The sequence below is a fragment of the Lathyrus oleraceus genome, chromosome 2, assembly GCF_024323335.1.
Source record: "Lathyrus oleraceus cultivar Zhongwan6 chromosome 2, CAAS_Psat_ZW6_1.0, whole genome shotgun sequence".
In the NCBI taxonomy this organism is placed as follows: domain Eukaryota; kingdom Viridiplantae; phylum Streptophyta; class Magnoliopsida; order Fabales; family Fabaceae; genus Lathyrus; species Lathyrus oleraceus.
The window spans coordinates 142360709-142388328 of record NC_066580.1 but is presented as its reverse complement, the minus strand read 5'-3'; the positions used below and the strand labels follow the sequence as shown (position 1 = coordinate 142388328).

The 27620-nt window shown below is 35.6% G+C and overlaps 1 protein-coding gene and 2 pseudogenes across 4 annotated transcripts; all 3 read left to right on the top strand.

Annotated features, from left to right (window-relative positions):
• The first annotated feature begins 67 nt into the window (after positions 1-67).
• Positions 68-21941, top strand: LOC127118535 (putative disease resistance protein RGA1). 4 transcript variants are annotated; one of them, XM_051048744.1, is made up of 3 exons: positions 68-436; positions 17172-17307; positions 18583-21941. In XM_051048744.1, the coding sequence occupies exons 2-3, from the start codon at positions 17298-17300 to the stop codon at positions 21612-21614; spliced, it is 3042 nt and encodes a 1013-aa protein (XP_050904701.1). In that variant the 5' UTR covers positions 68-436; positions 17172-17297; the 3' UTR covers positions 21615-21941. The 4 variants fall into 4 exon arrangements, with proteins under 4 accessions (XP_050904701.1, XP_050904699.1, XP_050904700.1 ...); XM_051048742.1 differs by lacking the exon at positions 68-436 and adding an exon at positions 16748-16898; XM_051048743.1 differs by lacking the exon at positions 68-436 and adding an exon at positions 17033-17092.
• LOC127118536 (putative disease resistance protein RGA4) lies at positions 3415-6887 on the top strand (annotated as a pseudogene).
• LOC127122293 (disease resistance protein RGA2-like) lies at positions 6808-16792 on the top strand (annotated as a pseudogene).
• Positions 21942-27620: the final 5679 nt, after the last annotated feature.

Sequence of the window (27620 nt, the reverse complement as noted above, 5' to 3'; positions counted from 1 at the left end):
GAAAATAGAGTATTAACCTTAAATTAAATAATACTCGTCCGTGTGGAACATTAACACGATTCAACTATGCATGGATGACTAAACTTCTCTATGTTCCTTGGAGAGTGTTTCTTTGCTATGAGTTATAAAACTAAAACAACACTTCATTTTTCATTTACCTTCAACATTTCTCATTGACCAGCTTACACTAACTAACTTTCTAGCATTAAACTCTTGCTTGGAATGGTGTTTGAGAACCATTTCTGGAATCAAGTCAAAGTCAAAGTCTCATCAAAGCTGTTCTTGAAGACACTGAGCATAAACAAGTAACACACCGTTCTATAAAGGCATGGCTCCAGCGACTCAAAGATGCAGTCTACGTGTTCGAGGATATGCATAGCTAATTATAAAGGCATGGCTTCAGCAACTCAAAGAAAGGTGCAAGATAGATTGCAAGGTAAAAAATATTTGCTTGTTTTGGATGATGTGTGGAACAAAAATCAACAAATGGAATTGGGATTAAGCCGAGATAAATGGAATAAATTGAAATTTGTGTTGTCTTGCGGATCCAAAGGTAGTTGAATTTTGCTTTCCGCTGGTGATGCTATTGTTGCATCAATCATGGGAACATGCCAAGCTCATCTTTTGTCGGGTCTCTCTGATAAAGAATTTTGGTTGTTGTACAAACAATATGCACTTGTACACGACAAAGAAGAGTGTGCATAGCTCGTGGCAATAGGAAAGGAGATTGTAAGAAAAATGTGGAGGATTGCCTCTTGCTGCACAAGCATTGGGAGGTCTGATGTACTCAAAGAGTGAAGAAAAGGAATGGCTTGAAGTTAAAGATAGTGAGATTTGGGCTTTGTCGGATGAGAATTATATTTTTCCTGCTTTGAGGTTATGTTACTTTTATTTAATGCCAACCTTAATACAATGTTTTTCTTCTTGTGCTATGTTCCCCAAAGATACAAAAATTATGAAGGAAAATTTGATTCAGCTTTGGATGGCTAATGGATTTATTTCATCTAGGGAAAACTTGGAGGTTGAAGATGTTGGCAGTATGATTTGGAAATATTTGTGCCACAAATCATTTTTTCAAGAAATCATGACAAATGATTATCCAAGAGACATTTATTTCAAGATGCATAACCTTGTCCATGATCTTGCTAAATCAATAATGGGGCAAGAATCTATGGCTTTGAAGGAACAAAACAGGATCACTTCCCAACAAACTGTTCTCTCAGGGTTGTACGTGTTGCTTCTTTTCAGATATCAAATCTCGAGATTTTATTTCTTTTGAGGTATTTAGAGCTTTATTTTCTTGACATGAAAACTACCCTGACTCAGAAAACTGGTTTGTCTTCCCAAAGGTCTGGCTTGCCATATCTTAGACATCTTGTTATTGAACACTGTGATTCATTGTCTAAATTGTTTCCTTACATTGGAAAATTATCTTTCCTAAGAACATTAAGTGTACACGTTAGTTTAGAGAATGGGCATAGCTTGACAGAGTTACATTATCTAAACCTTGGAGGAAAACTGAATATCAAATGCTTAAAAGCTGTGGGTAGTTCCTGAAGATTGGTTCTTGTATAGGCTTGAAATGCTTACCCGAACGGATTTGACACCTCGCATCTCTTGAGGTTGTGTATATTGATTCTTGCCCAGCGATGCAAGGAGGGAACAGGGGAGGATTGGGATAAGATATCACGTATTCCAAAAATAGAGATTAATTAGAATGAAGTAAAACAGATGTTTCAAGAGAATTGATTCAACTTGTTTACTCTTATCTGATTTCGTTGCTGTTAAGGAAGCCATGGAACATGACACATAAATTATTTGCCACTATGCATCATTAGCTATGAAACATGGACACCACGAACACGACATCGACACTGACACTGCGACACCGGTAATAATTTTAAAAAGTGAATAAATTAAACGTAATCACAAGTGTCGGTGCTGGTGTCCGACACGGACACGCATTTCTGTAGAGGTGTCGGTACTACATAGATCATTAGTTATTTGCCACAGGATACATATTCACATGATTGGGGTAACCAAAGGCTTGCTTTTACGGAGTTTATCAATAATCATTTTCCCTGTCATCAATTTCTAATGTATGATACAATTGGTTTCCCTTTTACAATTCTCTGAGAATGGCTTTAACTGTATCTATTATGAATTAGATAACACCAAGGGTTATTCCCAATTCCATGTCTTGTATAGTACTATTGTATTGTCTATTTTCAAACTTTTGTTAATAATATGAATCATCAATTTTTGAAATATCTTATGTCTTTATTGTATATTTTCCAACTTCCAAATTCCATTTTTCTATTCTTAACAAGCTATTTAGGACCGACATTACATGTCAAAGATGTGTCTGGTGTCCAACATGTGAAAGTATGATGTCCGTGTGTATATTTCTTATCTGACAAACCTTGATGATTCATATTATTAACATAACATGTGTTAATATCTATTGTAAAACCTATGTTTCCCACTCGGATTCCCTACTATTTCTTTTAGCAGGTAAAGGCACCATAGTGAATGTAGCAAGAACAGAGTATTGGAGTTGATTCATTAACATGGATTCCGTGTGTATGAATCCCACATCAAAAACCCGTTTTTCTTTCATGATTTTGAAAGAGAAGATTGGTCAGATGACCCAAATTGAACACTCTGGTACTAGTACTTCTGCCATTAAAGATGTCAATGTTGGTACTATTCTACCTTCATTTCTGCTTGTGCTTCCTCTTACTACTTTCATTCCTTGGTATGATAACTTTTCTCTCATCTTTTTTCTCCTTTAATTTGCATCTTTCAGATTTTAGCTAAGCTATCAACAAAGACATGTTTGTATTAACGTATTTAAATTTATCTAGTACATAATCACTTGGGAGACTATTCGAGAGAGTTTATGGAAAGAGTTATGGTGATGTGGGTGTCCCACATCGACTAGGTTCGTGAACATTTAGCCCCATTGAGATTTCTGGCGCTCTCTGGGCTCCCCAACAAGTGGTATTAGAGCCGTCACCCTTTGAGTTTGCTTTTCGGGTTCAGATCCGAGCTGTTCATTTTTATGTCCTGTTGAATTGTACAGGCCAGTTTATATCCTTATGTTCATTATAAGCTGTCCCAACCCAAAAGTTCAATCAAAGTTATTATCAAAGCAAAGTTAGTTCATCATTTTGTCTGCCACATCTTAGTGGTTAAAGTGGCTCAATCAAACTCTTCCCAACAATCTTTACTGGCCAGTGGGGATTAGTTTCATATACTTTATTTAAAAGTAGATTCTTTCTTCATATGAAAATAAATAAATAAATAAAATACAAATAGAGTCAATAATGGAACCTTGCATCAATTATTGATCTTTGCACTGTGGCTTTCATAATTCCCAATATATCAGCTACTTGCTTACTTGCTAGCACAGCATTCTGCACACAGTTCTTTCTGTTTACTTCAGCACTCAAATTCAATCTAAACCAACTATTCATTTTCTTTTTTCTTTCATTTCTTTCATTACTGAAAAAATGGCTGAGGCCTTGCTTGGATTTGTGTTAGAGAATTTGTCATCTCTGCTTCAGAATGAATTTTCCATCATTTTCGGAATCAAGTCAAAGGTTGAAAAGCTGTCGACCACCTTAGATCTCATTAAGGCTGTCCTTGAAGATGCTGAGCAGAAACAAGTCACCGACGGCTCTATTAAGGTATGGCTGCAACAACTCAAAGATGCTGTATATGTGCTAGATGATATCCTTGATGAATGTTCCATTGAATCTAGCCGACTGAGGGTATCAACCCAAAGAACTTAATTTTTCGTCGTGACATAGGCAACCGGTTGAAAGAAATTACAAGGAGATTTGACGATCTTGCTGATAGTAAAAACAAATTTCTTCTACGAGAGGGTATTACTATTACGGAAAGCTCAACTGAGGTACCCGAATGGCGCCAAACCAGCTCATTTATTGCTGAACCTAAAGTTTTTGGACGGCAAGATGATCAAGACAAGATTGTTGAGTTTCTTCTCACGCAAGCGAGGGACTCTGACTCTCTTTCCATCTATCCCATAGTTGGCTTAGGCGGCGTTGGAAAAACAACTCTTACTCAATTGGTGTACAATGATGTTAGGGTGACTGGAAATTTTAATACAAAAATTTGGGTTTGCGTTTCTGAGGTATTTTCGGTCAAGCGGATTCTATGTTCCATTATAGAATCTATAACATCTGAGAAGTGTGATTCCTTACATTTAGATGCAATACAACTAAAGGCGCAAGATTTGTTGCAAGGTAAAAGATATTTTCTAGTTTTAGACGATGTGTGGAACAAAACTCAAGAACTAGAATCTGGATTAAGCCAAGAGAAATGGAATAAGTTAAAATCCGTGTTGTTTTGTGGATCTAGAGGCTCTTCCATTTTAGTTTCCACTCGAGATGAGGATGTTGCAGAAATTGTGAGAACCTGCCAAACTTATCATTTGTCTGGTCTCCCAGAAAATTAATGTTGGTTGTTGTTCAAACAATATGCATTTGGACATGACAGAGAAGAACGCGCAGAACTCGTGGCAATAGGGAAGGAGATAGTGAAGAAATGCGGTGGATTGCCTCTTGCGGCACAAGCATTGGGAGGTCTGATGCGATCAAGGAGTGGAGAAAAAGAATGGCTTGAAGTTAAAGAGAGTAGAATTTGGGCTTTAGCACATGAGAATACAATCTTGCCTGCCTTGAGGTTGAGCTACTTTCATTTAACTTCGACCTTAAAGCAGTGTTTTTCTTTTTGTGCTATATTTCCCAAAGATTGGATAATCATGAAAGAAGAACTGATTCATCTTTGGTTGGCTAATGGATTCATTTCGTCTAGAGAAAATTTGGAGGTCGAAGATGTTGGCAGCATGATTTGGAATGAATTGTGCCAAAAATCATTCTTTCAAGACATCAAGGTTGATGAATATTCTGGAGACATTTCTTTCAAGATGCATGATCTTGTCCATGATCTTGCTCAGTCGATAATGGGGCAAGAATGTGTGGTTTTAGAGAATGAAAACATGGCTAGTTTGTCAAAAAGTACACATCATATTAGTTTTCATGATGCTCTTCATTTATCAGCCGACAAGAGTGCCTTGAAAAAAGTAGAGTCCTTGCGCACAATATTTGAGTTGAATTGTGATAGATTTGTACGAACTGACTACTTCCCATTTCCAACAAACTGTTCTCTTCGGGTTTTACGCTTCTCCTCTTTCCAGGTATCATCACTCAGAAGCTTAATTCATTTGAGGTATTTGGAATTTTGTAGTCTTAACATTGAAAACATTCCTGACTCAATTTACAGCTTACATAAATTAGAAATCTTAAAATTGAAAAATCTTACAAAACTGAGATGTCTACCGCAACTTTTGGCTTGCTTACAAAATCTTAGGCATCTTGTCATTGAAGATTGTGATGCACTTTCCCAATTGTTTCCCTACATTGGAAAATTAACTTGCCTAAGAACTTTAGGTGTATACATCGTTAGTTTAGAGATAGGACAAAGTTTAACAGAACTACGTGATCTAAACCTTGGAGGAAAACTGAGTATCAAAGGGTTAAAAGATGTTGGAAGTTTATCTCATGCTCAAGATGCCAATTTGACAGCTAAAAAAGAACTCCATGAAGTATGCTTGTCATGGAGCGTCGATGATGAAATCCCTGAGACTCCGACTTTTAGTTCTGAGCAAGTACTAGAAGGGCTTCAACCTCACACAAATCTCAAAAGCTTGAAGATACATTATTATAACGGATTATGTTTCCCAAGTTGGATCCAAACTCTAACAAGTTTAGTTTCTCTTGAACTTAAGGGTTGCAACAACTGTGTGCGGCTTTCAGGACTTGGTAAACTACCATCTCTTAAACAACTCCAACTATGTGATATGGATAATGTGAAATTTGTGGATGATAATGATGAAGATGATGACGAATCTCATGACAGTATGGGTGTGAAGATTTTCCCTTCTCTTGAGGTACTCATATTAGAGTCGTTACCAAGATTAGAGAGGCTGTTGAAAGTGGAAAGAGGGGAGATGTTTCCTTGTCTTTCTATCTTAAAAATTTACTTTTGCTCTCAACTTAGATTGCCATGTCTTCCTTATGTTAAACACCTAGATGTATTTGACTGTAACAATGAGTTACTGAGTTCAATCTCTAGCTTCTATGGTCTTACTACCCTTTTCCTTGGTCGAGGTACAGGAATAACATCCTTTCCAGAGGGGATGTTCAGAAAACTTACTTGTCTTCAAAGTCTAGAAATAAATTCATTTTCTAACTTGAAGGAGTTACCAAATGAACCCTTTAACCTTGCTTTGGACTCTCTTCAAGTCTCATCCTGCAAAGACATCGAGTCTTTACCAGAAAAAATTAGGGAAGGTCTGCAATCCCTTCGAACCTTGACAATTAATTATTGTAAAGAATTGAGATGCCTGCCGGAGGGTATTAGACACCTGACTTCTCTAGAGGTTCTGGATATTTATGATTGCCCAACATTAGAGGAGCGGTGCAAGAAGGAAACAGGGAAGGACTGGAACAAGATAGCGCATATTCCAAATATAATTATTCGTTAGAAGGAAGAAGTAGAGACGTCCACAGTTCCACCTCCACCATTTGCAATGGAGTATAAAAGAAAGCAGTTGATTGATCAAGTTATGTCTACTATTTTGTTTGAAAGTAAGATCTTCATGCAGTGGAAGTTCATATGATTGCTCAATTTTATTGTTCTTTTAGTTCTTATGATTGCTCAATTTTATTGTTGTTTATGTGATTGTGCTCTGCCAGTGATTATGTATAAATTTGGTAAATGTATGACAGTGAGCTTTCTGATGGTACCAATATTATCGTTGTTAGTGTTTTTGTTTGGGAGAGTTGGTTTCATGGTTTTTTTTTTTGTTTTTTTTTTTAATTTCATTTATTGAAACTTTTTTGGACTATTCTTTTAATAGATTTTTCTTTCTTTTGTTAGAGCGGTTCTGTTAGGACATCTAGGCAAGGAAATATTAGTCTATAATTTACAGGAAAGTGATACTAACAATGAAAACAATTCCTGTTGGAAATTTTTTTAAACTATTTAATTTATTAGTAAAAGTGAATAATTTCATTTTATAAATATTTTCAATCAAAAATTGTTAATTATGATTTTTGATAAATATTAGAATGTCACGGATTCAAGGTTTTGAACATTTTTTTTGAATTTTTGAATTTATTTATTAAAATAATAAAATAAATGGTCAAATATTGCATTTGTTTTAGAATGTCATGAGTTCAACAGATTTTGAACATTTTTTTTAATTTATTTATTAAAATAACAAAATAAATGGTCAAAATTACATTTGTCATAGAATGTCATGGTTCAACACTTTTGATTTTGAATATTTTTTAAATTTATTTATTAAAATAATAAAATAAATAATTAAAGATTGAAACATTGCTTCTCCCATCAATTGGTACAAATTTTTCTATTAATATAAACACTTTTTAGACTGTACATGGATATGAAAATGACATATTCATAGCCAAAATTTATATTTTAAATCATTTCTTTATTTTTTTAGTGCACGAGAATATATGAAGGAAATTTATTCTGTAAAATATCGTTGATCGATATATTTAATGTGAATGTGCGATTCATGTTAAAATTTTTAAACTATTCTGAAGAGGTTTTGTCAGATTACCCATTTGTACCCAATTTATCTAAATTGGTGGGGGCGAATCGAACCTAAAACTTAGTGTAGATACAAGCTTTAGGATTTTTTTGTGTAACTTTCATCATAGCATTTTTATCTTCTTCTTGTTCATGTGTTGCATCAGACGTCCAACACAAGATCTAACACTTTCTAAGAATGTGTTTGGAAGAGATAAGTGAAAATGATAAAGTTAAAATTCGAAGCAATTCAAAATCAAGTAACTTAAGTGAATATTTTTAATTATAATTTCTTTTATTTAGATGGAATAATAAAATTCTTTACTTTAAAATAATTTTTATAAATTCTAAAGAAACCAAAATATTATTTACTGGTAAATTTGGTAAACAAAACAAGTTTTTAATAATATTTAAGGGATCAAACTCGAAAATCTCTCGGAACATATTTGTGTGAATTTAAACCTTTGAACACCATGTTATGATTGAAATTGAAAACACAATGCGAAGATAACAATGTGAAATTTTGACAAGACTTGGAATGTAAAAGATTTTGAAGACAAGGATAATTGAAATCGAAACGTAAATATGAAGATAAAATGATAAATGATCAAAATGTAAATGAATGCAGAAACAAGCTTGAATGTAAAAGTACTTGGAATTTATAAATATGACACACATACATACATTTTCTTCACTCGTTTCTCAATCATGCAGATACTTTGTATATGAAGAAATATGAGTACAATTGCGGACCCCTATAATGTAAATAGACACTCTGTTATATAATAATCTAAAATAACCACCTACAAATTATATACTAAACAAATCACGACACATTTTACTTTCATGCGACTGTTATCTTTGACGAGCCTCCACGAGTTTTCGAGTAACCACATGTTCTAATCCAATTCATGATCTTTCAATCAAACCAAATAACCAACTTAGAGCATTTGAAATTTTCACTATGTCCACAGATGCTACCAATGCTTCTCGACCTTCAGCTGCTTCGACCCCACTTGCCACATGCATCATTTCGACATGTTCAATAGCTTTTACGGCGCTTTGTCATTTTCAATGACATTTGTTCAGAATCTCATTATCATTCCTATTTTCCAAGAAGTCATGGATGTGCAAGTCTTCTTTAACTACTCCACTCACATTAATGCCCCATTCCATGACGCACGGAATTGTTTCAACATCTCCACCGGATGTCATGTGTCCGTACTTAGGCATGCAAGGAAAAAAGCTATAAATATCCAGCTCCATCTTCTTTCTCTTATTATTCATTCAACTTTTTTCATAGCTTTCTTGCACAGAGAAAAAAAACCTTTATTCTCCTAAAAAATGCTTCCACTTTCAGCAATGGCATCCACTAAGGCATCATCTTCCAAGCTTGACACAAGAAAGAATCTGGTAGCTTTCACAGTCCCCCCAAGGAAGGTGAACAAGGAAAAGATTTCATCCCTGAACCTCCATTGTCAAAAGAAAAGATCTTCAACTGGGTCAAAGAGGTAATAATTCTCTTTTATATATCCAACAAACTCTTCGCTTTCTTGAGGTCCTATTCGACTTCCAGGTCACAAGTTGGGAGAATTAAGATGTTTTCCCAAGTTTCCCTGTTACCATGCCATCGGCATTCGAAGAACGCTCCCTCGATTTGTCCTTTATGTACAAACCTGCACGAGTGTTTCAATCTGCCCCACCCGCTCCCACTACGGAATACATTACTTGACTCGACAAAGTCCAACCCCATTGGAAAGAACAATGGGGAAAACCTAGGCACTTATGACATGGTCGATATATCTAGAACTAGCCCTAGGTATAACCCAACCATGTTATTAGCGTCGATCTTCTTCTGGGTAGCTTTGACCAACACTTTTAAGTTTCCTTATGGCATGGCAACGCCAACTTTGTTTGATGTAGCAACCATCACAGGATTAAACCCCTTAGGAGAAACTTTTACTCCAACCTTAGAAACCATCAACGAATTCACCATCAAACGATTCAGCTTCAAAAACTTCATCCTCGACAACCATGATAAAAAAACGATGAAGTCTCTGACTAGGAGCACATAGCCTTCTTGACCTTTTGGCTCTCTTATTATGTTTTCTGCTCTAACTCTTTACAAGTGGCTAAGAAATACGTACCTTTATCCATTCAAGTTCACGAAGGTCGACACATCTCATTAAGCAAACTTCTCCTAGCCAATCTCTACCAATCACTTGGAGAAGCCTCATATAAATTAAAGCATCTCCCTGAAACCAACAAGTCTTTCCTGGCTTTAGGTCCTTTGTGGCTTTTGCAAATTTGGTTAAACGCCACATTCAAACAAAAACTTCATATCACTACCTCTCCAGCCTTGATAGCACAGGATGTTTGCAGAACTATAAAAGGCACTAGGATTTCTCTAACTACTCCTCGAGAAACCCCCTCACAAAAGATACTTATGAAATACATAAATCTCTTCCTTGAGTCGACCATTTTTAATTCGACAATGGCCCATTTCGTGGATCGATGTGTGGGTCATTCCTAGTTCTGGAACATATTTCTAGGGGTATCTCTTTTAGAAAATGCCATGTCGAACTCTGTTTGTGCCCGCCTACCCACACCGCTTTAAGCCTGTCCTGCCTTAAGCCCGCAAAAAAATGGTCGGGTTGACCAGCCAACCTAGTTATCAAACACTCAAAAATATTTATTTTGGTTGGTTGAAGGTTAATACTTGAACTACAGTTTTGAAATATTTGTTGACGATTCTATTTTATATATTTGTTTGTGAATATATGCAATATTATTTTAAGTAAAGTTTGTTTAAAAGATGTTTTATTAAAACATATTCAAAAAATAAGTGAAAAATCTAATTTAAATGTAAAAATAAGCCTACTAATTTATTAAAAAAAATAAAAGAAGAGGGCAAGCCCGCTGCCCGCCAACCCGCCACCTTGGCGGGGCAATGCTAGATTTGTAAGCCCAATTTCACTTGGTGTGCTTGTCCGCCCTGCCTCCTTTTTTGGCGGGATTAAGGCAGGGCAGGGCAGACGACCCATTTTGCCACCCCTATGAGGGATGCTAATACCTTCCCCTTTCATAATCGACTTCCTTATGCATTTTTCTTCCCCTGGGGTTATCGATATTTTCCCTTTCCTTCGGGAATAAATAAAGTTTGGTGACAATTTTTTTTATTCTTCGAGCATGCGATGCACTCAGGTATTTTTCGTGGCGCGACAATTATGTTGTAGAAGAGACTTATATGAGTTAAATCCCTCGGGTTGCGCTTTGGATTCATGAACATACGTAGTTTGATTTTGGTTTGAAATTTTTTAGGGCGTGCATTTAGGTTAGGATTGTAGTGGCAGGTGTGATATTTAGGGAAATCAAGGTTTAGGAATGGGTAGAGCGTGAGAAGAGGTTTGAGTTTGTGGCAGTTTGACAAGGTATGGGCTCCACCCCGCCAGAGGCGATATCTGGTATGACAAAGCGATTTATGATGAGTGGAGGGTGAGGTAGATAAGGGATAGGAGATCTGAGACTTGGAACGTGAATGAGGGATTCTTCCCCCCTTTTCCCTCATTTTGGTTGTTTCTTGGGCTTCTATACCAGACTCAAAGCCTTTTGCTGCACATACACCCACTTCTCACTTACACCCATACTCTGAATCCAAAAACAACAAAAAAGATAGCATTGGGCTTCAGGTTCTAGGCATGCGCCCTTATTGCCATTCATAATCCCTTTTCACTGTTCACACCCCCTGGCAGAGTTAATTTATTCCTCTATTTATGTTAATTCTCCTTCCTTTAGTTTTTTTACTTCTAAAACCATTGTGAATAGCAATTGGATTTTAATTCTAAACTAGAATTGATGTTGGGATTAGAATTAAAATTCCAAATTAGAAATGGATTAGAGTTAATACCAAGTTAGGGTTATACTTTTATCAACTTTCCTCTTTTATTTCTCTTTGTTTGTTTATTTATAATTGCATGGTTCTTAATGTACATATTTTGACCTATTATTTTGCATAATCCCCATGTGTCTTGATTCAAATGATTGATGGAACTTGTTTTAGTCAATTAATTGAATTAAGTACTTTAGGACTTTTTAAACACTCCTTTGATCAATAATTATAGGTTCCCTTAGGTTCTTTTATTCAATTAGGTGATTAAAAGTCCCTTGATCATTTAACTTGAATTAGAAACTTTAGGACTTGTACCACACATGTCCCTTAGGTCAATCCTACTCCATTCATCTTTAAAACCTTAGAAATAGGTAACCATTAAATGCATGAAAACATCAAGCTTCATTTCCACTCTTTGTTACCATATCTCATTCTTTCAATCATATTTCTCTATTTGTCCCTTCAAGACTAAAACTTCTTTTTGCAAATAAACTTGATCAACCGTCAAGTATAAAACACTTAACAAATACGATGCGAATTGTGCGCCACGAGCCTTAAGAAATGGAGAAGAATGAGGGGGAAAATTATTATCCTTATTCTGAATACCTTTGGATACGGGACATATGACCCAATTGTTCACAATGTTCACCTTCATGCATAGACTTTAGTGCAATTCAAATCAAGACAATTTTCAACATTTGTTTTAGGACTAAAATCAATCACAACCAAGATCATTTCATAATCTTTCTCTCTCAATCTCTTTGGGTTAATCACCATCTTATGGTGAAAACACCAATCTCTTTGGGTTAATCACCATCTTGGTTAAAACACCCACCTTTTTGGTTTAAGCACCCCTTTTATTTTTCTTTTTGGTTTAAACACCACTTTTATTTTCCTCTTTGGTTTAAACACCACTTTTATTTTCTCTTTGGTTTAAACACCACTTTTATTTTATCTTTGATTTAAACACCACTTTTATTTTCTATTTAGTTTAAAAATCATTCTTATTTCCTCTTTGGTTTAAACACCACTTTTATTTTCTGGTCTCGGTTATAACACCACTTTATTTTCTACTCTTGGTTATGACACCACACTTTTACAATTCTTTGTTCGTGGTTCAAACACCACCTTTTCAATTCTTTGAGACACCACAATAATTTATTTTCATAAAAGAATTGTTATAATCCATTCTTTAGCAGTCAGACTAACATCTTAGAGCATCTAAACCAGGATCAAACAGCTAACGTCAAAACACTTGTAGGATACGATTATAACACCGTTCCCTAAAAATAACCAACAAATAATCATTTCCTATCCCACTAACTACGAAGCTCTAATTTTCTCATTGCACTATGAGAATACGTAAGCACAAAGTTTTGAAATCTTGTCGAGCACATTAATTAAAAACTTATTTTTCCGCTTAATTAAAATCAATCACAAGTAAACTTTAGATAATGACACTCATTCGCGCAAAGAACAATCAAAATAGTTCCCGTTGAGTACAACAGATGTGAGGGGTGCTAATACATTCCCCTTGCATAACCGACTTTCTTACCTTTTTTTTCTCGTTCCTTTGAGTTTTATTGATATTTTCCATTTCTTTTAGAATAAATAAAATTCAACTGCGACTCTGTTGTATTTCGAGCGTGCGATGCGCGACAATAGCTTATAATCACGAATGTAGATTTAGAGTTGGATCTTCAAGGAAATATATTTCATCCTCTCTGATGTAGAATTAGATTTGATCTGTATCAAGGATATTTTGTTTCGCCGTGTAGCAGAGTTCTTGATGGAACTAGAAATTTGAGAATCCTTCGAATCGCAGTTGAAATAGTGATTGGTTGCTCAACTGTGATTGATTGAATCGACTGCGACAAATATCTGTGTTCGCTTCTGAACGTTCTTGATTCGGTGATGTAAGGAGGTTACGAACTAATAAATCGAAGATTGGATATAAAATCGTGGAAATCATAAAAATTATAAGTCGTTTTTCACAGACTGCGCCATTGTTCCGTTCATGAATAAAAAATGGACACATTTGAAAAACTAAAGATCTTGAAACGGCGATATTGATCTCTGTCAAGACGGCGTAGGGTGGACCTTCATGATTAGTACTGTAACGCCCAAATCAGTTCGATATTCATGATGAGTATAATAAAAAATAGAAATCAAAAAATATATTTTACTATTTCCGTGTGAACTAATTTTATATTTTAAGTTAAGTGAAATGAACTTGAGAGAAATTGAAACTTAATCATTTGAGCATGTGATAGCCCATAACACATAACAATCACAACCTAAGAAAAAAATATGACATGTCACTCTTACGTCATAAATCTAATGAAAGATCAACATAAAATAATTTTCCTAAGACATAAGAAATTCATATTTTTCTACCATAAATTTTTGAGGTTTGTGTCATATGGCATAGAGAAAATTGAGTATTAACCTAAAATTAAATAATACTCCTCCGTGTGAAACATTAACACGATTCAACTATGCATGGATTACTAAACTCCTCCGTGTGAAACATTAACACGATTCAACTATGCATGGATTACTAAACTCCTCCGTGTGAAAACTCAAAGATGCAGTCTACGTGCTCGATGATATTCTTGGTGAATGTTTTCGCCATGAAATTGGCAACAAGTTGAAAGAGATTACAAATAGATTCGATCAAATTGCTGAAAGTAGCAACAATTGAAGTAGCTGAATGGTGCCAAACTAGCTGCATTATTGATGAACCAATAGTGTTTGGAAGAGCAGATGATAAGGAGAAGATTATCCAATTTCTTCTCACTAAAGAGAGGGACTCTGACTTACTTTCTGTCTATCCTATTGTTGGCTTAGGTGGTGTTGGAAAAACAACTCTTTCTCAGTTAGTCTACAATGATCATAGGGTAAGTTGTAATTCTAATAAGAAAATTTGGGTTTGTGTTTTTGAGACTTTCTCGATCAAGAGAATTATGTGTTCCATCATAGAACCTCTCACAGGAGGAAAGTGACATGTCTTGTTTTGGATGGTGTGTGCAACAAAAATCAACAATTGGAATCGGGATTAAGCCGAGACAAATGGAATAAATTGAAATTTGTGTTGTCTTGGGGATCCAAAGGTAGTTGACTTTTTGTTTCCGCTGGTGATGCTATTGTTGCATCAATCATGGGAACATGCCAAGCTCATCTTTTGTCGGGCTGATAAAGAATGTTGGTTGTTGTACAAACAATATGCATTTGGACACGACAAAGAAGAGTGTGCATAGCTCGTGGCAATAGGAAAGGAGATTGTAAGAAAAATGTGGTGGATTGCCTCTTGCTGCACAAGCATTGGGAGGTCTAATGTACTCAAAAAGTGAAGAAAAGGAATGGCTTGAAGTTAAAGATAGTGAGATTTGGGCTTTGTCGGATGAGAATTATATTTTTCCTGCTTTGAAGGAGGATTTGGTTCATCTTTGGATGGCTAATGGATTTATTTCATCTAGGGAAAACTTGGAGGTTGAAGATGTTGGAAGATGATTTGGAAAGATTTCTGCTACAAATCATTTTTTCAAGAAAGCATGACGAATGATTATCCAAGAGACATTTATTTCAAGATGCATGAACTTGTCCATGATTTTGCTCAATCAGTAATGGGGCAAGAATTTATGGCTTTGAAGGATGCAAACATGACTAATTTGCCAACAAGGATTCATCACATTAGTTTTCACTCAACTAACATTTTATCTTTTGATGAAGGTGCCTTTAAAAAAGATGAATCCATGCTAATACCGGAACAAACAGGATCACTTCCCAACAAACTGTTCTCTCATGCTAATTCTGCTGAGGTATTTAGAGCTTTGTTTTCTTGACATGAAAACTACCCTGACTCAATTTAAATATTTAAGAAAACTGGTTTGTCTTCCCAAAGGTCTGGCTTGCCTTATCTTAGACATCTTGTTATTGAACGCTGTGATTCATTGTCTAAATTGTTTCCTTACATTGGAAAATTATCTTTCCTAAGAACATTAAGTGTACACGTTAGTTTAGAGAATGGGCATAGCTTGACAGAGTTACATTATCTAAACCTTGGAGGAAAACTGAATATCAAATGCTTAAAAGCTGTGGGTAGTTCCTGAGGATTGGTTCTTGTATAGGATTGAAATGCTTACCCGAACGGTGTCGACACCTCGCATCTCTTGAGGTTGTGTATATTGATTCTTGCCCAGCGATGCAAGGAGGGAGCAGGGGAGGATTGGGATAAGATATCACGTATTCCAAAAATAGAGATTGTTTAGAATGAAGTAACACAGATGTTTCAAGAGAATTGATTCAACTTGTTTACTCTTATCTGATTCCGTTGATGTTAAGGAAGCCATGGAACATGACACATAAGTTATTTGCCACTATGCATCATTAGCTATGAAACATGGACACCACGAACACGACATCGACACTGACACGATGACACCGGTGATAATTTTAAAAAGTGAATAAATTAAACGTAATCACAAGTGTCGGTGTTGGTGTCCGACACGGACACGCATTTTTGTAGAGGTGTCGGTACTACATAGATCATTAGTTATTTGCCACATGACACATATGAAGAAATCACATGATTGGGGTAACCAACGGCTTGCTTATACGGAGTTTGTCAATAATCATTTTCCCTGTCATCAATTTCAAATGTATGATACAATTGGTTTCCCTTTTACAATTTTCTGAGAATGGCTTTAACTGTATCTATTATGAATTAGATAACACCAAGGGTTATTCCCAATTCCATGTCTTGTATAGTACTATTGTATTTTCTATTTTCAAACTTTTGATAATATACAATACATGACATGCAAATATTTTAAAACTTTTGTTAATAATATGAATCATCAATTTTTTGAAATATCTTATGTCATGTATTGTATATTTTCAAACTTCCAAATTCCATTTTTCTATTCTTAACAAGCTATGTAGGACCGACACTACTGATCAAAGATGTGTCTGGTGTCCAACATGTGAAAGTATGATGTCCGTGTGTATATTTCTAACTGACAAACCTTGATGATTCATATTATTAACATAACTTGTGTTAATATCTATTGTAAAACCTCTGTTTCCCACACAGATTCCCTACTATTTCTTTTAGCAGGTATAGGCACCATAGTGAATGTAGCAAGAACAAAGTATAGGAGTTAATTCAGTAACATGGATTCCGTGTATATGAATCCCGCATCAAAAACCCGTTTTTCTTTCATGATTTTGAAAGAGAAGATTGGTCAAATGACCCGAATTGAACACTCTGGTACTACTACTTCTGCCATTAAAGATGTCAATGTTGGTACTATTCTACCTACATTTCTGCTTGTGCTTCATCTTACTACTTTCTTTTTTGGTATGGTAACTTTTCTCTCATCTTTTTTCTCCTTTAATTTGCATCTTTCAGATTTTAGCTAAGCTATCGACAAAGACATGTTTGTATTGACATTTAAATTTATCTAGTACATAATCACTTGTGAGACTATTTGAGAGAGTTTATGGAAAGAGTTATGACACGTCAATAAAGATTAATTGTCAAAACAGAAAATTGTAGGCTATCTTTTCTCCTCCACCCTTATTTCCACTGCCTTTCTTATTATGTAGTTAATCTCTTGTACTATGTTTGCAGGATATGTCACTCATTGGTCTTGTCTCTCTACTGTGTGAGTGTTCTATCTGATCAAATCGTTAAGACCAACAATCTGCCATAAGGGATTTGGTGCCGGTGGATTGTGATGCAGCTAGCCTACACTTTATGGCCAAAGGTGAAACTATAGGATTCTTGTAAATATTAGCTACTTAGTAGTTCTATTAATATTTAGTACTTCACTTCAAATTCTATTATAAATCTGAAATGAATCTAGTAGTTATGCAGAAATATAAAATTGTTCAAAACACAATTTTGTAACTTTAATGTAACACTGGCTCACCATTTTAATATTTAATACTTCACTTCAAATTCTATTATAAATCTGAAATGTATCTAGTAGTTATGCAAGAAATATAAAATTGTTCAAAACACAATTTTGTAACTTTAATGTAACACTGGCTCACTTATTATAAACTTCTAACTTGCATGAAGCTTCTATACAATGCTCATCTAAGGGAAAGATACGTTCAAACCACCAATTTTTTTTATATAATTTCTTGGACCCTGGCATAAATCAGACACCCAAACACACCTTCAACTTGTAATGTAGATGATATATAGGTTTCTGTTGAAGTTGGAGTTTATTTGAAGTCCCACATTGTTTAGGTTCCTTGGCTGTTGAATGTATAAATATGTGACGGCAACCTCACCCTTTGAATTAGCTTTTAGGGTTGAGACCCAAGCATATTTAACATGGTATGAGAGTCTGATTAAGCTCCATGCGATGAGGGAGCAGAAGTGGATCTAGTGTGGATCAAGGCCTGGTGATGCGGGTGTCCCTCATCGACTAGATTCATGAACATTTAGCCCCATTGAGCTTTCCGGCGCTCTCCGGACTCTCCAACAAGTGGTATTAGAGCCGTCACCCTTTGAGTTAGCTTTTAGGGTTGAGATCCAAGCTCTCCATTTTTATGTCCTGTTGAATTGTACAGCCACTTCATATCCTTATGTTCATTATTAGCTGTCCCAACCCAAAAGCTCAATCAAAGTTATTATAAAAGCAAAGTTAGTTCATCATTCTGTCTGCCACATCTTAGTGGTTAAAGTGGCTCAATCAAACTCTTCTCAACAATCTTTACTGGCCAGTGGGGATTAGTTTCATGAACTTTATGCAAAAGTAGATTCTTTCTTCATATGAAAATAAATAAATAAAATACAAATAAAGTCAATAATGGAACCTTGCATCAATTATTGAACTTTGCACTGTGGCCTTCATGATTCCCAATATATCAGCTACTTGCTTACTTGCTAGCACAGCATTCTGCACACAGTTCTTTCTGTTTACTTCAGCACTTCAAAATTCAATCTAAACCAACTATTCATTTTCTTTTTTTTTTCATCTCTTTCATTACTGAAAAAATGGCTGAGGCCTTGCTTGGATTTGTGTTAGAGAATTTGTCATCTCTGCTTCTGAATGAATTTTCCACCATTTTCGGAATCAAGTCAAAGGTTGAAAAGCTGTCACCCACCTTAGATCTCATTAAGGCAGTCCTTGAAGATGCTGAGCAGAAACAAATCACCGACGGCTCTATTAAGGTATGGCTGCAACAACTCAAAGATGCTGTATATGTGCTAGATGATATCCTTGATGAATGTTCCATTGAATCTAGCCGACTGAGGGGCTCTATCAACCCGAAGAACTTAATTTTTCGTCGTGACATAGGTAACAGGTTGAAAGAAATTACAAGGAGATTAGACGATCTTGCTGATAGTAAAAACAAATTTCTTCTACGAGAGGGTATTACTATTAGGGAAAGCTCAATTGAAGTACCTGAATGGCGCCAAACCAGCTCATTTATTGCTGAACCTAAAGTTTTTGGACGACAAGATGATCAAGACAAGATTGTTGAGTTTCTTCTCACCCAAGCAAGGGACTCTGACTCTCTTTCCATCTATCCCATTGTTGGCTTAGGCGGTGTTGGAAAAACAACTCTTACTCAATTGGTCTACAATGATGTTAGGGTGACTGGAAATTTTAATGCAAAAATTTGGGTTTGCGTTTCTGAGGTATTTTCGGTCAAGCGGATTCTATGTTCCATTATAGAATCTATAACATCTGAGAAGTGTGATTCCTTACATTTAGATGCAATACAACTAAAGGCGCAAGATTTGTTGCAAGGTAAAAGATATTTTCTAGTTTTAGACGATGTATGGAACAAGACTCAAGAACTAGAATCTGGATTAAGCCAAGAGAAATGGAATAAGTTAAAATCCGTGTTGTTTTGTGGATCTAGAGGCTCTTCCATTTTAGTTTCCACTCGAGATGAGGATGTTGCGGAAATTGTGAGAACATGCCAAACTTATCATTTGTCTGGTCTCCCAGAAAATGAATGTTGGTTGTTGTTCAAACAATATGCATTTGGACATGATAAGGAAGAACGCGCAGAACTTGTGGCAATAGGGAAGGAGATAGTGAAGAAATGCGGTGGATTGCCTCTTGCGGCACAAGCATTGGGAGGTCTGATGCGATCAAGGAGTGGAGAAAAAGAATGGCTTGAAGTTAAAGAGAGCAGAATTTGGGCTTTAACACATGAGAATTCAATCTTGCCTGCCTTGAGGTTGAGCTACTTCCATTTAACTTCGACCTTAAAGCAGTGTTTTTCTTTTTGTGCTATATTTCCCAAAGATTGGATAATCATGAAAGAAGAACTCATTCATCTTTGGTTGGCTAATGGATTTATTTCGTCTAGAGAAAATTTGGAGGTCGAAGATGTTGGCAGCATGATTTGGAATGAATTGTGCCAAAAATCATTCTTTCAAGACATTAAGATCGATGAATATTCTGGAGACATTTCTTTCAAGATGCATGATCTTGTCCATGATCTTGCTCAGTCGATAATGGGGCAAGAGTGTGTGATTTTAGAGGATGAAAATATGGCTAATTTGTCAAAAAGTACACATCATATCAGTTTTCACAATGCTCTTCATTTATCAGCCGACAAGAGTGCCTTGAAAAAAATAGAATCCTTACGCACAATGTTTGACTTGAATCATAATGGTTATCTAGACACCGATTACTTCCCAGGAAATTGTTCTCTTCGTGTTTTATGCATCTCCCTTCACCAGGTATCATCACTCGGAAGCTTAATTCATTTGAGGTATTTGCAACTTTATGGTCTTGAAATTGAAAACATCCCTGACTCGATTTACAACTTGCATAAATTAGAAATCTTGAAATTGATAAATCTTTCAAAACTGAGATATCTACCGAAACGTTTGGCTGGCTTACAAAATCTTAGGCATCTTGTTATTGAAGATTGTGATGCACTTTCTCAATTGTTTCCCTACGTTGGAAAATTAACTTGCCTTAGAACACTAAGTGTATACATCGTTAGTTTAGAGAGAGGACAAAGTTTGACAGAATTATGTGATCTAAACCTTGGAGGCAAACTGAATATCAAAGAGTTAAACGATGTTGGTAGTTTATCTCATGCTCAAGAGGCCAACTTGATGGCTAAAAAAGAACTCCGTGAAGTATGCATGTCATGGAGCGACAATGGCATTGACGAAATCACTGAGACTCCGACTTTTAGTTCTGAGCAAGTACTAGAAAGGCTTCAACCTCACACAAATCTCAAAAGCTTGAAGATACATTACTATAACGGGTTATGTTTCCCAAGTTGGATCCAAACTCTAACTAGTTTAGTTTCTCTTGAACTTAAGGGCTGCAACAACTGTGTGCGGGTTTCACGACTTGGTAAACTACCATCTCTTAAGAAACTTGAACTATGGGATATGAATAATGTGAAATTTGTGGATGATAATGATGAAGGCGATGACGAATCTCACGACAGTATGGACATGAAGATTTTCCCATCTCTTGAGGAACTCATATTATATGGTTTACCAGGATTAGAGAGGTTGTTAAAAGTGGAAAGAAGGGAGATGTTTCTTTGTCTTTCTATTTTAAAAATTTACTTTTGCTCTCAACTTAGATTGCCATGTCTTCCATATGTTAAAGAATTCTCTGTATTTGAATGTAACAATGAGTTACTGAGTTCAATCTCTAGCTTCTATGGTCTTACTAGCCTTTACCTTAGTCGAGGTATAGGAATAACATCCTTTCCGGAGGGGATGTTCAGAAACCTTACTTGTCTTCGATCTCTAACAGTAACTAGATTTCCGAACTTGAAGGAGTTACCAAATGAACCCTTTAACCATGCTTTGAACTGGCTGAAAATCTCTTCCTGCGATGAGCTTGAGTCTTTACCAGAAAAAATTTGGGAAGGTCTGCAATCCCTTCGAACCTTGTCAATTCATCATTGTACAAAATTGAGATGCTTGCCGGAGGGTATTCGACACCTCACTTCTCTAGAGGTTCTGAATATTCGATTTTGCCCAACATTAGAGGAGCGATGCAAGAAGGAAACAGGGAAGGACTGGAACAAGATAGCGCATATTCCGAATTTAAATATTCGTTAGAATGAAGTAGTGGAGATGTCTACTCTTATATGCATCCATATTCGCCACAGTTCCACCTCCACCAATCGCTATGGTCGTGCTGTTTTGCTGTGGAGTATGTCTGAGTCTGAGACTTGAGTATAAAAGAAGGCGTTTGATTGATCAAGTTATGTCTACTGTTTTGTTTGAAACTAGGAGCTTCATGCAGTGGAAGTTCTTATGACTGCTCAATTTTATTGTTGTTTGTGTGATTGTGATTTGGGAGTGATTATGTTTAAACTTGGTAATATGTATGACAGTGAGCTTTCTGATGGTACCAATATTATCGTTGTTGTTTGTGTTTTTGTTTTGGAGAGTTGGTTTCATGGTTTTTTTACTTGTTTTTTTACTTCAAATCAAATATTAATCCATTAAAAATCAATTAACATTGAAATCTCTCCTGCATTTCTTTTTCCCACACTTTATCATTTTTATTTTAAATTTTTTCTCAATTTATTTATTATCATTAAAAATATTAATAATCTATTTTTTAATTTTAATAAAATTAATAATTTATGTTATTTCATAAATCACTATGATCATAATATCTATTTTATTTTAATCAACCATTATTTTAATTAAATTATTTCAAATTTTACATGTGTATCTAAATACATTTCATATTATATCAAATAATTTTTTTTATCTCATGTGTCGTCATCAACACAATGTATATTTTATTTTAATTAATAATTATATTTAATGGGTCACTATCAACATAATAAATAGTATTTTTTATATAATTATTTTTATTTTAAAATTAAGAAACTCATTTCAAATTTATATCCGTAAATAAATAGATTTTACATTTGTAAATAAATAGATTTTACATTATATCAAATAAACTTTATATTTCTCCGGTCACTATTAGCATAATATATATTTTATTTTAATCAATAATTATTTTAATTTCAAAGATAAAATATTTATTTTTAAATATTAAATATTTATTTTTCATTCATCTCATTTTTTATTTTTTATTTAAATAAAATATAATTATTATTTATTTTGAAATTAATAATTAATTTTAAATTTAGATACATATCTAAATATATTTTATATCTAAATACATTTTATATTATATCAAATAAATGTATCTGTGGGACTGCCACGGGTATCTAGTTAATTCTTCTTTAAAACCTTTTTTTTTATTATTCCTTTAGTAGATTTTTTTTTTCTTTGTTAGAGCTGTTCTGTTGGTTCATTTAGGCAAGAAAATATTAGTCTATAATTTAAAAAAAAAATAAAAGTAGAGAAAACTATTATTTACAGGAGAGTGATACTAACAATAAAAATAATCTTTAAGAATGTGTTTAGAAGAAATAATTAAAAATAATAAAAAAATAAAATTTAAAATTATTTAAAATTATATAATTTAAGTGAATCTCTTTAATTCCAAATCTTTGGTTTAGATAGAATAATAGAAAAAATTAATTTAAAATAATTTTGTAAATTCTAAAAGTTTCGCTTTTCATTTGAAATTTGAAAAAAAAGAATCAACTTGTAATTTTTCAAAACTCTAAAGCAGCCAAAATACAATTTCCAAAAATTAGACGTTCTGATTTTCACTTTTTAGAAAATTGAAGGGGTAATATAAAGGCTAATTGGACTTCATCTTTATGTTAAAATAAGTTGGATTGCAAATTTCTTTTAGTCTCAGTTAAATATGAGAAATTTTTACAAAAATAATTCAATTTTTTAAGGAAATTTCCAAAATATCCATGATTTCCAAAATATCCATGATTTCAATTGGTGACTTCTCTTAAAGATTGAATTGAGACGCCAATTGGATTGGCTAGGGAACATGCCCTAGCCAATCCAATTGACGCCCGTGTGTAATTTTACAAAGGAGACGCCAATTGGATTGACACCTCAGTGTAAAATGCAATTTTTTTTTGGCTAAATGGTCTACGTTATACATAATTTTGAAATAAGACCAATTGATATTAATAAAATTTTCCGTTTACACAAAAAAGCCTAATGGTGATGACCGGGATCACCTAACCGACCTCCAGTCCCACATCCCCTAGCTACCCTAACACGTGGCCCTAACCCACGTTGATGATTCACTACTGGTGTTTGAGCATCTGAGGGGCCATGAGCGTCACTACCAACTACAAGAGATGACCTGTTTAGGTAGTTAGACAAGTCGGCATAGTCTTCAGTATGCATCGAGGGTATACCACCGTAGCTGAGTTCATGACCCATGCCAGAGTAGTTGGGTTATGGTTGACTCATTGGTGGGCGACCGGGACGGTTGAAGGGAGACATGTGTGTGAATGATGCGTCGAGGAAAGGTTGGAAAGGTTGTTGGGGTGTTTCGTATATATAGGATTGTTGGAGGTTTTGATTTTGTGAGGTTTGGGCTTCTTGGCTATGGTAGGAGGAGGGGCGGTTGGTGTTGAATGATCGTTGGGTGTTCTGGCTAAGGCGGCTTTGGTAGGGTGATGTGGTGGGTGCGAAGCGATGTTGGGTCTCAGGTTGATGGTCAATTTGTTGGTGGTGGTATGGGGTACGCTCTTGGTATTAGAGTTGGGTGTATGACATGTTTTGGTTGTATGTTTGTGTGTTGGTTGAATGGAATGTTTGACGGACATGGCGTTGTGTGTATCCGGTCTGACAATGTTGTTGGGGGTTTGATGTTGAGGTGTCAGGCGTGTAAGTTTGTTGGCGTGGGTCGTACAGGTACATATCCTCAACGATAAACTGAAAACCAACTGTCATACGGTGAACTGGACTTTTTGTGGTTTTAATCGCAATGTCGCGGTTAGCAAGAGTCGCCACCGACTTTTCTTTTATCCAATAAGGAAAGGTGGAAAAGAACAGGAAAGACCTTAATTTAGATTTTGGGTTCGGGAGGTACATTATACAAAGGGAAGGTGTTAGCACCCTTTGTATCCATGGTTATCCATGGGCTCTTAATTGCTCGATCACTTATATTATTTTTGTCTAAAAAAGTGTTTGTGAATTGTTTGGAAAATTGTTTTGAAAAGAGAATTTAACTTTGTAATGATTCTTGTATGAATGTATACAAAGTGGTTATCCCGTTTTAGTTTTGAAAATTGTTTAGAAAAATATAACTCGGTAATGATTCTAGTATGAATGTATACCAAGTGGTGATTTTCTAAAGGCATTTTGAAAGGTGTGAGGTGCAAAAAAATGTTTTAAGTTGTGAGCCAGCAATTAAGAGTTATACCGACCCAAGGTCTTTACGGGCATTTCCTATCCTTATGAGGGTAAAACTGTCCTTATTATTGAGAAATAAGTAGTTTTATCCTTTGGATGTAAAAGGGTCATCGTAGGGTCATCGATTGGTCATTGAAGGCAACAGTTATGAGGATACCTTAGCATTCGAAGGGACTATCATCATTTAACCGTAGGCAACATCGGAGGGTCATCGAGGGACAAAGTTGTATATTCGAAGGCAACATCCGAGGGACTATAATTTATTTTATGATGATTTAACCGAAGGGTCTTTGCTAAGGGTATCCCCACGTTCGCGGGACATGACCGTAATATCGTAATCGTAAGGCAACAAAGAGAGGTCCAAGATCACTTATTCAAAGGCAAAGTTTTACAATTAATTATATAATTAGGATGAAACTCCACATTAAAATTATTAAAAATAATATATTAAAAAATTAATACATTAAAAAATTAATTTAGGGTGAAACTCCACAAGGGTATCCCACAAATAAAGTGGAATACCTAGCCAATAACCTTTTCCTGGGATATGTGAACCTTTACGAAACTCAAAAAAAGAAACATGTCAGAACACCAAATCAGGGTGCAATCGAAGATTACACCGGAGAAATATCACAACAATAAATAGGATAGGATGAATAATGCATGGCTATGATAAAAACATAAAAAAACAGACTAGAAGAATCAGGTACTGTCTCGTTCGCCTCTGCCTCGCCTAGCGAAGGCCACGGATTTTGAATTTGAAAACAACCCCATGTTAGGAACTTTGAATTTTATGGCATTTTATCACAGGAATAACATGGTCAAACATTCAGGGTATTCAGGCATATTTAAATTCCCATACGAAAGCAAATTATATATCAACATTTAATCATGATGCATTATATATGTAGATATGGCCAATTGAAAGTATAAACAATAGAGATACGCAAACCTGTTTGCCAATTCAAGGTTGAAGGGATTGACCACTTGTAGTATCGGAATAAGTTAGGCAGCGGGAATTGGACGGCGATGGCTTCGGTGCAGATGGGCTGCCTTCAGGGTTTCTTTACTCTGAATTCTCCGGGTAGGTAGGGTTCCTATGCCAAAGTTTCTATCCGTCCTTCTCTGTTCTCTCTCTTTCTTTTTCCTCAAGGTTTTGTTCCAAGGAAACCTCAGAGTGTTTTGCTTCTCTTCCTTCTTTCTCCAGTGAATCTCCCAGTGTAAACTCCAAGTCTAACTCCCCCTACTGAAACTTCAGTATTTATAGACTAATTTCGTGGGTAATGGGCTTGGAATGAGGGAGACCCAAGTCCAAAATAATTTGTTATATTTTATTTATTTATTTATTTTAATTATTTAATTAATTAATTAATTAATTAAAAAAATTTTTCTTTTTCTTTGTTTTTTTTTTTTTTTTTTTTTTTTTTTAGGAAAAATGATGGGTAATTTTTGGGGTATGACAGCTGCCCCTGTTCAATATTCTTGAACCGAGAGAGTTAGGATGGCGTGTATGCCATTCGTGGTCTGGAGGTGGAAGATTATTGAACACTAGAATGCCCCAAAAATTTGCACTTGAGAATCGACAGTTGGTCTTGATGGAGATGGGCTTAAAGATGCCATCCGGGAGGTTTGATGACGAAAGCTTCAGATCGAGCCGTACATTAGGCCAATTTGAAGACATGGGTGCCACACTGGGTCGTACATTAGACCGAATAATGAGTCATCCGTTAGGCTGCCGACTTCGCTGGGGAGTCGGAGTGTGTCATATGCTGTTGGGGATAAAGGATCAGAATGGACCATACGCTAGATCGTATCTGAGTTGCAGAATGAGCCGTACGTTAGGCTGAATCTGATGACGAAAGGGGTAGTCGTACGTTAGACTACACTTCAGAAATGTACCGTATGTTAGGTAGGATCTGATGATGAAAGGGGTAGTCGTACGTTAGACTACACTTCAGAAATGTACCGTATGTTAGGTAGCATCTGAGGGTTGTAAGATCCAAACGGGTCGTACGTTAGACCGCGTTGGGGTTGTTGAAGTTCAGAATGGATCGTACGTTAGATCGTATCCGAGTTGTAGAATGAGCCGTCCGTTAGGCTGCATCTGAAAAAGAAAGTAGTCGTACGCTAGACTACACCCCTGAATGTACCGTACGCTAGGCAGCATATGAGGATTTGAAGGTCCAAATGGGTCGTACGTTAGACCGCATTGGAGTTGCTGAAGAAGTCATATGTTGGGCTGAATCAGAATGAACCGTACGTTAGGCTGTATCTGATAACCTGTATATGTTGTACTTGCAATAAATGTCTGGGATGGGCTTAAAGATGCCATCGTTAGGAGGATATCGAAGTGTTGTCAGAATGAATGTTCCCATGAACTGTATTTGAAAAATGTATCTGAATCTTGAATGTGATTGATAAAGGTGTCTGTCTGAATGAACCTTTTATTTTGACTATATCAGGAGGATAAATAACCTGCAAAGAAAAGTTAGCTTCATGCTATGTCATGATGTATGAGATGTTTCGTGTTATGCTAAAATAAATGCGAATGTTGTATGCATGCGTATGCTGTGAAATGATGTAATGAATGAGTTATGCGTATGAGAAGTTCTGCTTGGGGACTCTACTGGGGAAAATAAATCCCCATCTACTGATTGGAGATATTTGTAACGATGACCCTTTCTCGGCAGGGGGTTCTTGATTCTGTCTGATGGTAGAAATATTCCACAGATCTTGGCTGAGGATGGATGAGATGATCAATCTGTCTGATGATGCCGACCTCTGTCGGGGAGTAACTGGCTG

Bases quoted from the DNA above. Each gene is read 5' to 3' on its own strand.
- LOC127118535 (XM_051048741.1), top strand. From the start codon at position 18,552: ATGGCTGAGGCCTTGCTTGGATTTGTGTTAGAGAATTTGTCATCTCTG.